The sequence below is a fragment of the Phocoena phocoena genome, chromosome X (assembly GCF_963924675.1).
Source record: "Phocoena phocoena chromosome X, mPhoPho1.1, whole genome shotgun sequence".
NCBI classification, from domain to species: Eukaryota; Metazoa; Chordata; class Mammalia; order Artiodactyla; family Phocoenidae; genus Phocoena; species Phocoena phocoena.
This window is the reverse complement of record NC_089240.1, coordinates 40,930,578-40,945,453: the sequence shown is the minus strand read 5'-3', so window position 1 is coordinate 40,945,453 and position 14,876 is coordinate 40,930,578. Positions and strand designations below refer to the sequence as shown.

The 14,876-nt window shown below is 40.1% G+C and overlaps 1 protein-coding gene across 2 annotated transcripts in view; it reads left to right on the top strand.

The window, feature by feature from the left end:
* Positions 1-14,876, top strand: part of SLC9A7 (solute carrier family 9 member A7) — a 140,307-nt gene that overhangs the window by 64,857 nt on the left and 60,574 nt on the right. For both annotated transcript variants that reach the window (XM_065900952.1, XM_065900951.1), the window contains exons 2-5: positions 3,940-4,139; positions 6,094-6,171; positions 11,752-11,828; positions 14,725-14,837. In XM_065900952.1, the coding sequence (XP_065757024.1) occupies positions 3,940-4,139; positions 6,094-6,171; positions 11,752-11,828; positions 14,725-14,837 (468 nt within the window). The remainder of the gene's footprint in view (positions 1-3,939; positions 4,140-6,093; positions 6,172-11,751; positions 11,829-14,724; positions 14,838-14,876) is intronic.

Below are 14,876 nucleotides of genomic sequence, written 5' to 3'. Positions count from 1 at the left end.
CCCTCCTTAGCTTTGATCATTTGCTAAAATAGCTCAAAGAACTCAGGAAGCCCATTTACTTACTGTATTGCTGGTTTATTATCAAAGGATATAACTCAGGAACCGCCAGATGGAAGAGATGTATAAGGTAAGGTATGTGGAAAGGGACATGGAGCTTCCATGCCCTCTTCGGGTGAGCTACCCTCTCTGGCGCTCCACGTGTGCAGCAACCCAGAACCTCTCTGAACCTGTGTACTTTGGGGTTTTTTATTGAGGCTTCATTACATAGGTGTAATTAATTAAATCATTGGCCATTACTGATCCACTTAACCTCTAGCTCCTCTTCCCTGCATGGAGGTCAGGGGGTGGGGTGGAATTAAAAGTTCCAACTCTGGGGACTTCCCTGGTCATCCAGTGGGTAAGACTCCGTGCTCCCAGTGCAGGGGGCCCAGGTTCGATCCCCGGTTGGGGAACTAGATCCGGCATGCATCCTGCAACTAAGAGATCGCATGCCATAACTAAGAGTCTGCATGCCGCAACTAAGAAGTCCTCATGCCGCAACTAAAAAGATCCCGCGTGCCACAATGAAGACCGTGCGCAGCCTAAATAAATAAATAAATAATTTTAAAAGTTCCAGCTCTCTAATCACCTGGTTGGTTCCCCTGGCAACCAGCCCTCATTCTGAGGCTAATCCGGGAACCCCCAGCCACCAGTCACCTCATTAACATACAAAAAGACACTTAGCACTTCAGAGATTCCGGGGTTTTAGGAGCTCTGTACCAGGAAACTGGGACAAAGACCAAATATATTTTTCTTATTATAAATCACAGTATCACAACTCCTCTTTTGTTAGAATAGTTGTCATTGTGAAGACCCTGTGCTATTGTGGTTTATTTTTTTAGTTAGCTCTGCAAATAATGAAGCTAGTACTGAAAAGAAACAGTGAGTTATGTAAAGCAGCTATTGATTTGGGAGGATAGCCTTTTGTAAATGACTTACTTTGGTTTCCTGATGAAGACACTGTTAACTGAAGCAAAATGTGTTTTATTCAGGGACCTTACTGAGTACTATACAGCCCAGGAAACAGCCGCTCAGATAGCTCAGAGGATCTGTTCCAAAGAGGTAAGGGAGGAGCCAGGATATATAGGAGTTTTTGCAGGAAAAAAAAAATGAAATGTGTAGTCGAACATCAAAAGATTACCACTAATCACAAAAACCAGACCTGTCAAGTTAATGAATTTAGCACTTTTCTGTGTCTGCGAAGATGCAAGAGTCTGGCTCATTGAAATTATTCCTTTGATATGCATTTTAACTATCTATGTTCATATCATGTTTTTCTCCATCTGAATTCTCCCCAGGGCACACCTTGGGTTGGGGGGGGCGCGGTTACATTGGCAGCTGATGGCCGGCAATATTCTTTGTTTACTGGAACGGCAGGCAACATTTTTTTTTTCCACAGCACCCCCTCTTGGTCGTAAATTAGACCAAGGTTTGGGAGGCATTTCTTGACCAATTTGTCCCAAGGTGCTAAGAAGGCTCATTCCTAGATCAGATGAGGACTGTGTTGATAGGCCACTCAATGTGCTAAATTTTGGATTAGGCCCTGTTAGTAACCTAAAATTCTCTGTATCTTCTGTTTTACTAGTCTGTTATGATCCAGGGGATGTTTTCCCTTGTTGCTTCTTCCCACATCTAGAGTTGCACTATTACAATTAATTCTATATAGAGTTAAATGTATGATCTACTATCTCAAGATGTTTAGCCATCATTAATTTTGTCAAGAGGCCTGGTTACACATTGGGTAAAAATTGGGTTACAATTGGGTAAAAAGCATATATATATTTAACTGGGGTAAATAGAGTGGACTTGTTTGGGGCCCTTTAACGTTGGGGACCATAGGGGATTCCTTTGGCCCATCCAACCTTAGGTAGTGTTGTATCAAAACCTTTTGTTTTAACCCCATTAACATCTGTTTTATTTATCCCATTTCTTAATAACCATCTGAAGATTTTTATCCTTTTGGGACGAGTCCCTTTAAATTTTTCACCTTTTTGGAAAGAAATCTATAGACTTTCTCTCAGGTTCTTATTTTCCTGTTAATCAACCTAATTAACAATTAATCTCCTGTTCATTAGCATCTGTAAGACCCATTGAGGGTAAGTTGAGACCACAAATGAGGCTTCCCAAACTGGTTTTTTTGTTTTGTTTTGTTTTAAACTGAGGGAGTTCTTAGGTTAGCTTTTTTTTTTTTTACCACCTTCTAATTTGTTTTTTCATAGGTACCAGTAAAATGGCTGTTTATGAGAGCGCTCTAAAAATTCACCAATTTAGACGTTTCCCCAATTTAAAGGATCCATCGTCTGGCCATTGATGAGATATGTTAATAGTGACACAAATCAATAACACGCTAGAGGCATCCCCACAAGAGAGTGCAAAGGATGCAGCCTTCACAAGATCTAGAAAGTTTACTCCCCAAAGTAGTCTTAAGAGATTAAAGGACCTTCGTTGTACAGGTTGACACAACGAAGGTGAGGATGACAAAGGCCCCTTATGGGCACCTCGTATGACAAATTTCCCTTAGAGCTGGCACAGCCAAGCCAGGAAAAGAGACTGCTCAGGACCCCAGTCTGTTTGATTGGCTGCCGAATGTAAACCATGTGTGTACCTTCCAGAGCGCAGAGACCAAGCTCTCAAATTGAGATTATTAAGAACCTCATTTTTAATCTGTAGGAAAATTTTACAACTTTATTTGTTCACAGAAGTCAACAAAGTTCAAGTATGTTAGTACAGGTCTTTAACAACAACCACCACAGCAACAGTAATAAAGCAATACAGACACAGAGCACAGAGTTTGGCTTAAAAAACTATATCTTTCTGGATTTTATATATTATTTGTTCTTCAGCAATGTCTTGTGAGTTCTCATATGTCTTGGTGATAAGAGACATTGTAGAACATTATACATAGGATATAATAAACATTTTCTTTCTTTTTCTCATATAACGTTCTCCATTAATGGCAAAATGAGATGGGGGAGCATTTTACCATTCTCTTTCTTAATACTGCTAGCAAAGAACTGAATATAGAGAGAAGTCTGAAGTTTTCCACCTAAGAGAGAATTGTGGAAAGTGTCTGGTGGTTATGTTTTCTTTTTTTTCACATTTCCCTCACTTTTACTTGGGCATGTGTGACTCATGTCTAGAACCAGGGGAGCAACATTTCTTCATAACTCATGGAATTAAATGCTTACACACAATTTTGCTGGTTTTTCCTCCTAAAGGGAAAACCCTGCTAAGAACAGAATGAGACGGAAAGACTTGCAGCTAATTATGCTAGCTGTGTCAATGGCATAGCCCCAAGAAGCCAGCTCTCCAGTCCCTGAATCATGACTGCGAAAATTGGCACTGTGCTGTTTAGCTCCCTAAGGGATGTAATTATTTTCTCCATGATACCCAATACTTGAAATGACCTCAGCAAAAGCATTTCTTTTCTTTTTTTCCCTTCCTCTAGTGTGTGGCAAAACAAATTGCATTTGTAACAACTAGAAATTCCCGAGGCCTTGTCCTCACTGGCGGATGGCCTGAGGGATGCTGCTGGTGCAAATCAAAGAGCTCAGTGGTTCTGCTTTGTGCTGTGCTAGGCAGAAAAAACACTTTGCCTCTTATCACCCCGTCTTCCTCCAGCAGAAACCTGAGAAATGAGACATGATCAGTGGTTCATAGTACTCGGAGTACTGTCATAATCCTGAAAGGTACTGTCCTACCTTGTCCTCTTGGTGGCTGAGGGACTCAAACCAGAATAGATGGATTCTTAACCCTTTTGAAGGACTGTGTAGTTGTCCCTAAAATACACATCATCTACCTGGTCTCTAAGATTACTTCAGAGTTTCTTAGTTGTTGCCATTATTCCCATGCTCTCTGTGTCCTTCCACAGGCCTGATGTTTTCTTCCACTCTGTTTCAGGGCTCATCGTCGGGGTGATCCTGAGGTACGGCACCACTGCCACCAGTGGTCATGACAAGTCACTCAGCTGCACTCAGGAAGACAGGGCCTTCAGCACCTTATTAGTAAATGTCAGTGGGAAGTTCTTCGAATACACCCTGAAAGGAGAAATCAGCCCTGGCAAGGTCAACAGTGTAGAGCAGAATGACATGCTGAGGAAGGTGAGCTCGGGCCACTCAGCCACTTTGGTCCTGACGTGGTTTTTGATTTTCCGATTCTGTCTCAACTTTGTGAACAGAAATCTTTGGACACTCCTGGAACATCAGTAACATTCCTGGCTGTCAGTTTGGCTAGGAAGCTTTTGGACTGTGATGAGGAGAAGGAACCATATTTGAACTTGAGCCTTTTAGCTTTGTCAGACTGATGTGGGCCACCAATGGTGCAGTGGGTTCGTACATCCCACTCAGCTCCTCTGTTCAACTCCCATCTCTTTTTGATTATGTCTCTTACTCTTGTTATGGTTTAGGGATGAGATTGTTTCTTTCTTAAATTAAGATTGGTTTCTTATTTTTTTTTAGCTTGTTATAATCAGTGTTCAGAAGTGTTATTCTTACTTCTTTGTGGTTATTTAACCATATTCTACAAACATTTATTGAGTTTCCCACTCTCATTGGTGATTGATGCCAAAGGCTTAATGAATCTTCAGAGGAAAAATGTCTTGTTGTCTTAGAATTTGAGTCCACATGTTGTTTTTCATTTAATGTTGGGGGTAGCTAAAATACTCCACAGGAAAAGGGATTATATATCTCTTCATTTCACTTGGGTGATTTCCAGGATAAGCACAAGATCTGTATTTATCCACATACATTCTAGTACCTTATAGACCTGGGCTTATCAGCAGGAGGGCTTCCGTATAAAGTCTGGGGATCCAAGTTGTGTGAGACCCCTTTAATATGTGAAAGCTTGCAGTCAAAGAGTGTAGCCTGTGCTCCAAAAATTAAATTATTATTGTTCTCAGGATCTGCCATAATCCTTAAAGAAAATTATTCTCAACCTGAAGCGTTCAACATGCCCATCTTCTCTCTGTCCCTAAAGGCGGTCCTAGTGAGCTCTTTGCTCTCAACCCTTCATAAGAATGCATGGGATTTCCATAAACATTTGTGAAATTAAATGCAACTGAGAAAGATACCCAGTGTAATACCACACTAATGGCTGTTTACATTTAATAATTAGAACAGAGATTTAAAATAATTAATTGAAATAAGAGCCAGTTAATCTACCAACGTGAGCAAATTCTTTAAAAAGGTTAGGAGGGGGCTTCCCTGGTGGCGCAGTGGTTGAGAGTCCGCCTGCCAATGCAGGGGACACGGGTTCGTGCCCCGGTCCGGGAAGATCCCACATGCCGCGGAGCGGCTGGGCCCGTAAGCCATGGCCGCTGAGCCTGCGCGTCCGGAGCCTGTGCTGCGCAACGGGAGAGGCCACAACAGTAAGAGGCCCGCATACCGCAAAAAAAAAAAAAAAAAAAAAGGTTAGGAGGCTTTATACAATGTTTAATTCTTTTCTGGATGTGATAAGGCTTTGCTGATAGTTTCAGAGTGATTCCCCTGATTGCCTACAGGTAGTTTTAGTCCCCTTAGAGTTGATGAATTTATGTTGATATTCAGGAAGTCACTAGCACCACTGGAGACTTTGATCTAGTCCACATTACGTATCACAAATGGCTGGTCACTCAAAAGAGACTTAAATTCAGTAAGATTATGTCTATAAATCATTATGTGGTAGGATACAGGAAATTAATAAAGACTCATGACTGCATCTTTTATTGTAGTTGAACCTTTATAAAGGTTTGATAAAAATCAAGATGTTTTCATTTCTTGTTTAAGAACATTGACCAGAAGCTTTCTGTGAGTTCTCAAAATTGCATTGAATTGTTGTGTCTTAATACATTTCAACAACACACCAAGAGTAGAAGGCAGAAGTACTGTGTGGAGAAGAACAGGCCAGTGCTCATGGGAGCTGTGGCTTCTCTACTGTGCTGAGTCTGTGATTTTTCACATTTATGTCATTTGTTTTAAATATTCAAACTTTAGTCAGTGGCTTAAAATATTAAGCAAATATTATGGCACCAATTGGTATTCAACAAAAAATGGGCTTTTTTTCTTTTTAAACTTTTAGGTAACATTTGATCCAGAGGTCTTTTTCAACATTCTACTGCCTCCAATTATTTTCCATGCTGGATACAGTTTAAAGAAGGTAAGGAATTTTTGCCAGTATTTCTTAAAGCATGGGAATCTCTGCTTTAATTTTCCTGTACAATATTCTAGTTTTTTTCCTTCTCTCAGATTGCTCATTACTGTGTTCTGTACCCACTCAGAGACTACAGTTGACTCATCATCAGTGACTCATTTCTGTTTTAAAGTCTAGAACTCTTATCCATTGCTGGTGGGAATGTAAAATGGTATGGCCACTCTGGAAAACATGTTTGCAGTTTCTTATAAAACTAAAGTTGAAATTACCATATGACCCAGCGATTTTATTTCTGAGGATTTATCCCAGAGAAATGAAAACTACTGTTTACACAAAAAACTGTACATGGTTGTTCATAATAACTTTATTTGTAATAGCCCCAAACTGGAAACAAACAAAATGTCCTACAATAGGTGAATAGTTAAACAAGCATCCATACCATGGATATTACTCAGCAATAAAACGGAACAAACTATTGACACACAAAACAGCCTGGATGGCTCTCAAAGGCATTATGCTAAGTGAAAAAAATCCAATCTCAAAAGGTCACATACTATATGGTTTCATTTATATAGCATTCTAGAAATGACAAAATTATAGGGATGGAGAACAAATTATTGGTTGCCAGGGGTTAGGGATGGTGGGGATGAGAAGGGGAGGGGGTGGCTGTGACTATAAAGTGGGTAGCATGAGAGAAATCTTCATGGCAGTGGGACAGTTCTGCATCTTGATTGCAGTGGTGGTTACAAGAATCTACACGTGTGATAAAATGACATAGAACTATGCACACACATGGTACCAATGTCAGTTCCCTGGCTTTGATATTGCACTACAATTATGTGTGATATAACCAGTGGAGGAAAATGTGTGAAGGTACCACGGGACCTCTCTGCACTATTTTTGCAACTTCTGTGAATCTATAATTACTCCAAAGTAAAAAGTTAAAAAAATATCATTATTGAGGGAGGGTCATTGTGTTCAGCAGCAAGGTTGGGCCTAAGCCCCTAGATATTTAAAATACCAAATACCTTTATAAATAGTGTGAGTGGCTCCCTTCCTCCCCATTGTGGGACTATTCTGTGAAAATTTAGCCTTCAAAAGGGCCTACTTCAGATAACAGCCAAGGACCTTGTTTCAGCTGTCTTTCTGAAAGGGGACTAAAGGAAACCTTTTCAGTGAGCCTAGAGAAGAGAGATCTTGGCTGCCAATAAAACTCAGTAACATCCTTAGGAAGTAGAGAATGCCTTCAAAGTTGATAAACCTCTAGATAGATCAATCAAGGTAAAAAAAAAAAGAGGAAAGAAACAAATTACCTATATTAGGAATGAAAGAGGGGACATCAGTATAGACCCTTCATACATTAAAAGGACAATAAGAGAATAATATGAACAACTTTGTACCAATAAATTTGACAACCCAGGTGAAATGGACAAATTTCTCGAAAGGCACAAATTACCAAAACTGACCCAAGAAGAGATGGAAAGCTTCAACAGCCCTATATTAATGAAATAAACTGAGTTCATAGTTAAAAACCTTTATGTAAGCCCAGATGGCTTCACTGGTGAATTCTATCTAGTATTTAAGGAAGAAATAATGAGTCCTACACAAAATCTTTCAGAACATAGAGGAGGGAACGGTTACAACTCATTTTATGAGAGGGTGCCTGCCCATCAGGCTGGTTCTTCTGTCAAAGCAACTCTGCAGTTTTCAGAAGGTTTTTAAACGCTTCCCAACCCACACAAATATAGTTATTTATGGAGCATATGATATAAAGAACTTTGCATGTATCCTTTATTTCGGTTTTTATGTACATTATTTCTGATCATCACAGAAACTCTGTAAGAATGTGAGGGTGGTAGATTACCTCACACCCCTTCTCCCCCAGGTTTCCAACTCATTTATAAACAGACACAAGGAGCTAACTGGCAACTGAATGATCAATTTATGACCCAAAGTCCCTGGTGACGCATCTTGGATGATATAGTTTAGCCCTTGGTAATGGGGCTCCTTACTGCCGACCTCATGAATTGAAGACAGATGCCCTTTAGCCACCAAGTCGGTCACAGTCACAGATACGGAGGCTGAAATGGAGAGATCCTAGAAATTGTTGGGCCCACCAAAGGCTGCCTCTTTTGCTCGTAGCATGGAGGCCCTAGGAGCAAGAGCACTCCCCCACTTTCCGTAAGAGAGTCAAGGCTACAAGTCAGGGTCAAGCCAATCTCGCCCTTCAGAGATCACATGGCCCCTTCTTACTGCATCACCTTCAAGGGAGGAGGGATGGAACTTAAGTCCCCTCTCCACAATGGATGCCTGAGGAGCAGGAGGCTGTGTTTCTGCACACCAGCCCAACGCACATCTGGACACTCACAGACATGTAGAGAATGTCCTGCATTTTACTGATGATGAAGCCAAATTGAGAACGATTAAGTGACGTTTGAGGTTATGTAGGTGGTGCAGGACTGAGTCAAGGTTATGCCTGTCTGTCTGACTGGAGGGCCTAGAGTTGTTCCTCTGTGTTACATTCTTTCCAGATATAGGTTTTCTGTACCGAAAAAGTATCCTTTTTCAGACTTATTTATGAGGTTGCCAAAGTAATCTGAATCTATATGTCAGCTATTGACATGTAAAAAATGGTAGATGATCTTACAGGTATAAATAATGTTATTCTTTATCTGAATAAAGAGTTTGGGAGCTGCTCTTAAGATCAAATGGGTGATGAATAATTTGGTATTTTAAATAACTAAACTTAATGTATAATCAAGGTCATAGTTGCTTTAAAGTGAAACCAAACCATTCGTTGTGAAAGCCACTCTAATGGCTAAAAAAACCCTTAGTGTTTGCAGAGCCTTCCCTTTGTCAGCTTCATTTTCTCAGAAGAAAACCAAACAACAGGCTTTGCCAGTTACCAACTTAAGTTGTTTTTGAAATGCTAGTCTTAAAGGTTATTATTAGCTCTTAGTTCAGCCTCTTTCCTTTTTAATCAGGCACCTAAATAGTTGGTACTTATGTGGTTGCCATCTCTGATTAAATGTTCCCAATTAAATGTGTAATAAGTGTTTCACCATTTAACCTCTGGTATGTAAACAGATTCATACCCTTTGACCTATGTACATGTAGTTGTCATTCAGACATGGGCCTTCTTTTTTCTAACTTGAAAAAAGTACCATGGTCTTAGCTCTGATTTTGTGCTACCACTCAGTTTGCTTAGAGGGCATTGGCAGGGAAAGAATTCACCTATAGAAGCTTTCATATTTTGTGCATTTCCCCCAATACACACACACATACACACACACACCATGTTAAAATTTGTCAGGGGAATGGGCGATGATAAGGTTTCCCAAGGAGTAGGAATGTAAGGCTTAGAATGGTACAACTAGGAATTGGGATGCCGGGTGGATTTTCATTGAATGCAAACCTTCTCATCCTGATCTGTTTTAGGTTTATATTCTCAAAGGCTTTACCAGGGCATGTCATCTCCTTTTGTTTCTTTTTGCCATTCTATAATGGAAAGGAAAAAGAAGGGAGAGACTGAACCAGTCATGGCCATGTGAACCACACGTGACTGTGAACTGTTAAGGCCAAATAAGAAGATGATGAAAGATACAGGATTCCACTAGACACCTCCTGTCCTTCTTCCCTAAAAGGATGTGGTGGGAATCAAGAAGGGCATCTTGTGCGGTGAGAGTGCAATGCCTTGGGGTCAGAAGACCTGCTTTCGAGTTCTGGTGCTGCGGTTTGGTAGACATGTGACTTCAGGCAGCTCACATCACACTTTTGAGCCTTAGTTGTCTCTCATATAAAATGGTCCAAAAACACCTTCATGATGAGGTTGTTGTGAGAATTGGATGAGCTAATATGCGAAAGTACTTTGTAAACTATGAAGTATATAATGAAATACTAGGTGTAATAATATACAAATAAGTGGCATGTTATACCTTTTCAAGGTGCAATAAAATTCCAGTTCATATCAACAGATATGAATGGGATGGGTAATTTGTGTGTGTGTGTGTGTGATTTTAGAATATATCATGAATGCATTTTTGGTGGTAGATTTACATTTCTAATTTTCTGCTTTGGCTAATATCATAAATACAAATTTACTTAATATATTCAAACCAGCCATAGGAATGATTACCCAAAAGAAAGCCGAGTGGCAAGGGAAAGCACATCTAGGATTAAAATTTTGCTCCTGGATACTTCGCATGTGTTTCATTGGTCTCGTGTCTTGTCCTTGATGCACTCCCTCCCTGGTTTAAGCACTTGACGGAGCTTTTAAAGGCAAGTAGGTCACAGTTGTTGGGTTTTTTTTGAAGTCTAATTTTTTTTCAAAACAGTGGCATATAAATGCATTAGCATTAAAAAAAGACTGAGGACAATGACTGATTTAGGAGGCAAACATAATGTGTCTGTAATATGTACAGGCAGTACCTTCATTTGATGACTGTCAGTGTGGGAAGCCCTTGAAGGATTCTGTTCTGAGCAGGTGGTTTAGGGGCACTAGGGGTCCTTTGATGCCTTCTTCACAGCCTCAGAGAGGGGCAGGCATTGGGGAAGGCTGAAGCCAAGGTCTTAGGTCCTCTGTCTGGAATGCAGGCCAGTGGTCGCCTGCAGCCCTGTGTCTGGTCAGACTTCGTGAAGGCTGCTTGATCCAGGCTGAGTGCTTCTTCTGTGACCTCTCTTTCCCTGATGGTGCTTAGATCACATGCTGGGGCTCTCCTGCCTTTTAAAATTTCTAGATAAAGTGTTCCTGGTTCCTGTTTAATTAGGGTGTTTAGGGGATTTTGTTTGTCTGTTTTTGTTAAATAGTTACGATTGTCCAGTGTGAACAGCTTTATGCCTTGAGAAGTAAGGATCATGTCTCAGGGTCCCAAGAACATGGATTTTCCCCATCAGAATATCCACAGGCCCAGTGATTTGTGAGAAGTAAATTCATGTGTGTGTGTGTGTGTGTGTGTGTGTGTGTGTGTGTGTACACATACTTTTAAATTTGCCCATCTTAGATGAACTACCTGTTTCTTGTTTCTCCACACCTATCTCTATTTTTCCTCTTTCCCAGGCTCCAAAGATGAATTCAGATGAATATCAGAAGACGCCTCCGATGCTGAGTTAACCAGAAAGCTCCTTAGCACTTTCATAGCTTATTAGTTTCAAACTTATATCTGTAACGTTCTTCTAAAGTACCACCATAACTGGAAGCGACTAGTTGAATCACTAGGGTAAAATAGTTTGGGTTAAATCTGTGAAAATGATTGGTCTACTTACACACACATAATACTCTCTCTCTCTCACACACACACATGCACACACACACACAAAACACACAAAATGTAATTTAATATAATCAGCCAGAGTAGTTTTTTCTGAAATTTACTAAGGCCTTGCTTGCTTGCTTACTGATTGGTAGGACAAAGGATATCTTAAAACCATGATTTTCTAAGGCTAAATAGCATTATTCAGGAGTAACTTCAGTTGTTAATTGATATAATGGAAGCAGTAAGTAAAGTTTCACTTTTTAGAGACTTGTAGTGTTTCTAATGTTCACTGTCAAAATTCACAATGTGATTCCTGCTTTTTTGTTTTATTCAGAGACACTTTTTCAGAAACCTTGGGTCTATTCTGGCCTATGCCTTCTTGGGGACTGCCGTTTCCTGCTTCATTATCGGGTAAGTGACTCTTTGTCGTATAACCAAATTACCACACTTCCAAAGAGATGAGATCCACATGGGTCCACAGAATCCAATATTTTCCCCAGCTTTATTGAGATATAATTGACACATAACATTGTGAAAGTGTAGGGTATACAGTGTGTTGATTTGACACACTTATAAATTGCAAAATGATTACCACCATAGTATTAGCTACCACCTTCATCCGGTCACATGGTTACCATTTCTTTTTTTGTGGTAAGAACACGTTAGCAACATTCAAGTGTGTGGTAAAGTATCATTAGCTATAATCACTATGTTGTACATTAGATCCCCAAACTTATTAATCTTGTTACTGGAAGTTTGTACCCTTTGAGCAACACCTCCCCATTTCCCCCACCCCCCCAGCCCCTGGCAAGGGCCAGATTCCAGTATTTTGATGTTTATGATGATTGTAATTAAGATCTAGAGTTACATTGTCCAGTGTGGTAGCTATGAGCCACATGTGGCTATTTAAATTGAAATTAAGATTCATTAACACTGAAATAAAATAAAACCCAGTCTCCAGATCTTAGTTTCTAATAGCATTCTTCAGTGAAAAGAACCAGGGTCCCTTGCAGAAATGGCTGATTCTAGGGCTGGGGCAGCAAATATACAAAATGTCAATGGAGCATCTTATAGTGTCAGAGAGTAAGGAAGTGCTCAGAAAACAAACAAAAAGGATATGGAGCATGTCAAAGGGACACAGAGCCAACCTGCAAACCCCCCCTCCCTGATGGCTAAAGAACAACAAAAGAAATAACATTGTTTTGGATCATCACCCAAAGTATAAAACAAATATATTTGAGTCTATACTGATATAAATAAATGATTGGATGAATAAATAAATGGGGGAGAAGTGACAAATCTGTGCAGAAGAATTCCAAATAATTTATGCAGATATAGCCCCCCTCAAGGAGATGAAGCTTGGGCCTTCCCCCCTTTGATTGTGGGCTGTGCATAGTGACTTCCTTCCAAAGAGTACAGCATGCAAAGGAAGAAGAAAGAGTAGCTTTACAGAGGAGAAACCAGGCAAACATTGCCTCAGCCAGATGATCAAGATTAACACCAAAATTGGTAAATCATGTTGATACACTGTACCTTTGGTATCTGTGATGAGAATGGCACTTACTGCTGTGTCTTCCTCCCAAAATCACATTACCTCAGTCTAATTAATCATGAGAAAAAAAAAAATCAGACAAGTCCCACATTCTGCAAAATACCCGACCAGTACTCCTCCCCAACTGCCAAGGTCATCAAAAACAAGCAAAGTCTGAGAAACTGTCACAGCCAAGAGGAGACAAAAGAGATATGATGACTAAATGTAATGTGGTATCCTGGATGGAATCCTGGAACAGAAAAGGGATATTAGGTAAAAACTAAGGAAATCTGACTGAAATGTGAACTTTAGTTAATTAAAAAAAAATTAGCTGGAAAGCTGGAGGTAAAAGCAGGAGGCTTTTATGCCACTAAAACAGGAGGGGCTTGGACTTCGTCCTTTAAGAGAGACAAGCCACTGAAGAGTGACAGGTTAGATAACTGGTATCGGTGACTATAGGGAAAACGCTACCACGGAGAAGTCTATTGCTCAGATCTAAGCTTATGATAGAAGGAAATGGAGAGGAAGGTCTAGTTTCAAGAAATATTTTAAAAGTAGGTGAAAGAAGCCTTTGATAAGCAACAAAGAGCAAATCAACTCTGTATCATAGAATTCCTGTGAATTGAAATATAACTGTTTAGGTGTCTGGAACAGTGTCAATGTCTGGCACACAGTAGGCAAACACTAAGTCATAGCTATTTATTCTCAAAAGGATTCAATTCTGCAAATAGTTCTTGAACTTCTAGCTTCGTCAATCTACTGTTCTAGACACCTAAGGTACAAAGATGAGCAATGATACGGTCTTGACCTTTAAGAATCTTATTATTGGGGGTTAGCTGTAGGGTACAATGAGTCTATTCTGTGGCTATTTATTTTTGGCATTTTATACTTTTCAATGTCGTTGTAAATGGGATTTTCTTAATTTCTCTTTATTCTGTGGTTGTTTTTATTCCCCTAATCCCTACAGCTGTTACCAGCACACACACACACACAGACACACACACACCCTTAATAACATGTACTAGGCCTTTTAACATTCTTCACTCCTCCCAATTTGTCAGCTGTCCTGTAGGAAATGTGCTCTGGCCAAGTTGAAATATTAACTTGGTGGTCCTTCTTGGGCCATATCACATTCTGCACAGTATAAGGAGGGCTGCTGCTGGCCTGCCTAACCCACGCAAAGAGTGAGAAGCCAGGTATGTCCATGAGTATGCTGATATTTTAATGGGATGTTCAAAGAGTTTTGTCTCTCTTCCCTTCTTTGAAATAATTATTGGCAGAGAAGGTTGACCAGTTGGATCTTTGTGGCCAACCCATTTTTTTTTTCTCTCCAGCTTCATCCAGTCCACTCATTTCCATGATTTAAATGCATTGTCTTAGAATCCAGGGAGTTTTGTAGCAATTCATTACCCATTTTGCAGGGTTCTTTCTCTTCCTTTCTTCCCTACTACCCAGTTGCTTAAAATGCCCTAACTGTTGCTAATTGAGGATCATACTTTATAGCTGTAAATAAGCACAGTTTTTTAAAATGGAGTGTTCAGATATTTCAGCAAGGTGACATTAACTGCAGACCATTACTTGGTGCCAAAGTCTTATTTGCACATGTTCCTGGTAAGGGTCCAAGCACAGCAGCTGCCCGATGTTTTCACAAACCTCTCTGGAAGTACAGTATTCTAGTACTCCTCTGCTTGCTCATTTGCCAGGTTACTCGATTAGATGGGTTTCTTTTCTTTTTTTTTTTTTCCTTCTGACATAGTTTACCTTCCCTTCTTACAGAAATCTCATGTATGGTGTGGTGAAGCTCATGAAGATTGTGGGGCAGCTCTCGGATAAATTTTACTACACGGATTGTCTCTTTTTTGGAGCAGTTATCTCTGCTACTGACCCAGGTATTTGCATATTTGGCCTAATCATTATGATGTTTTATT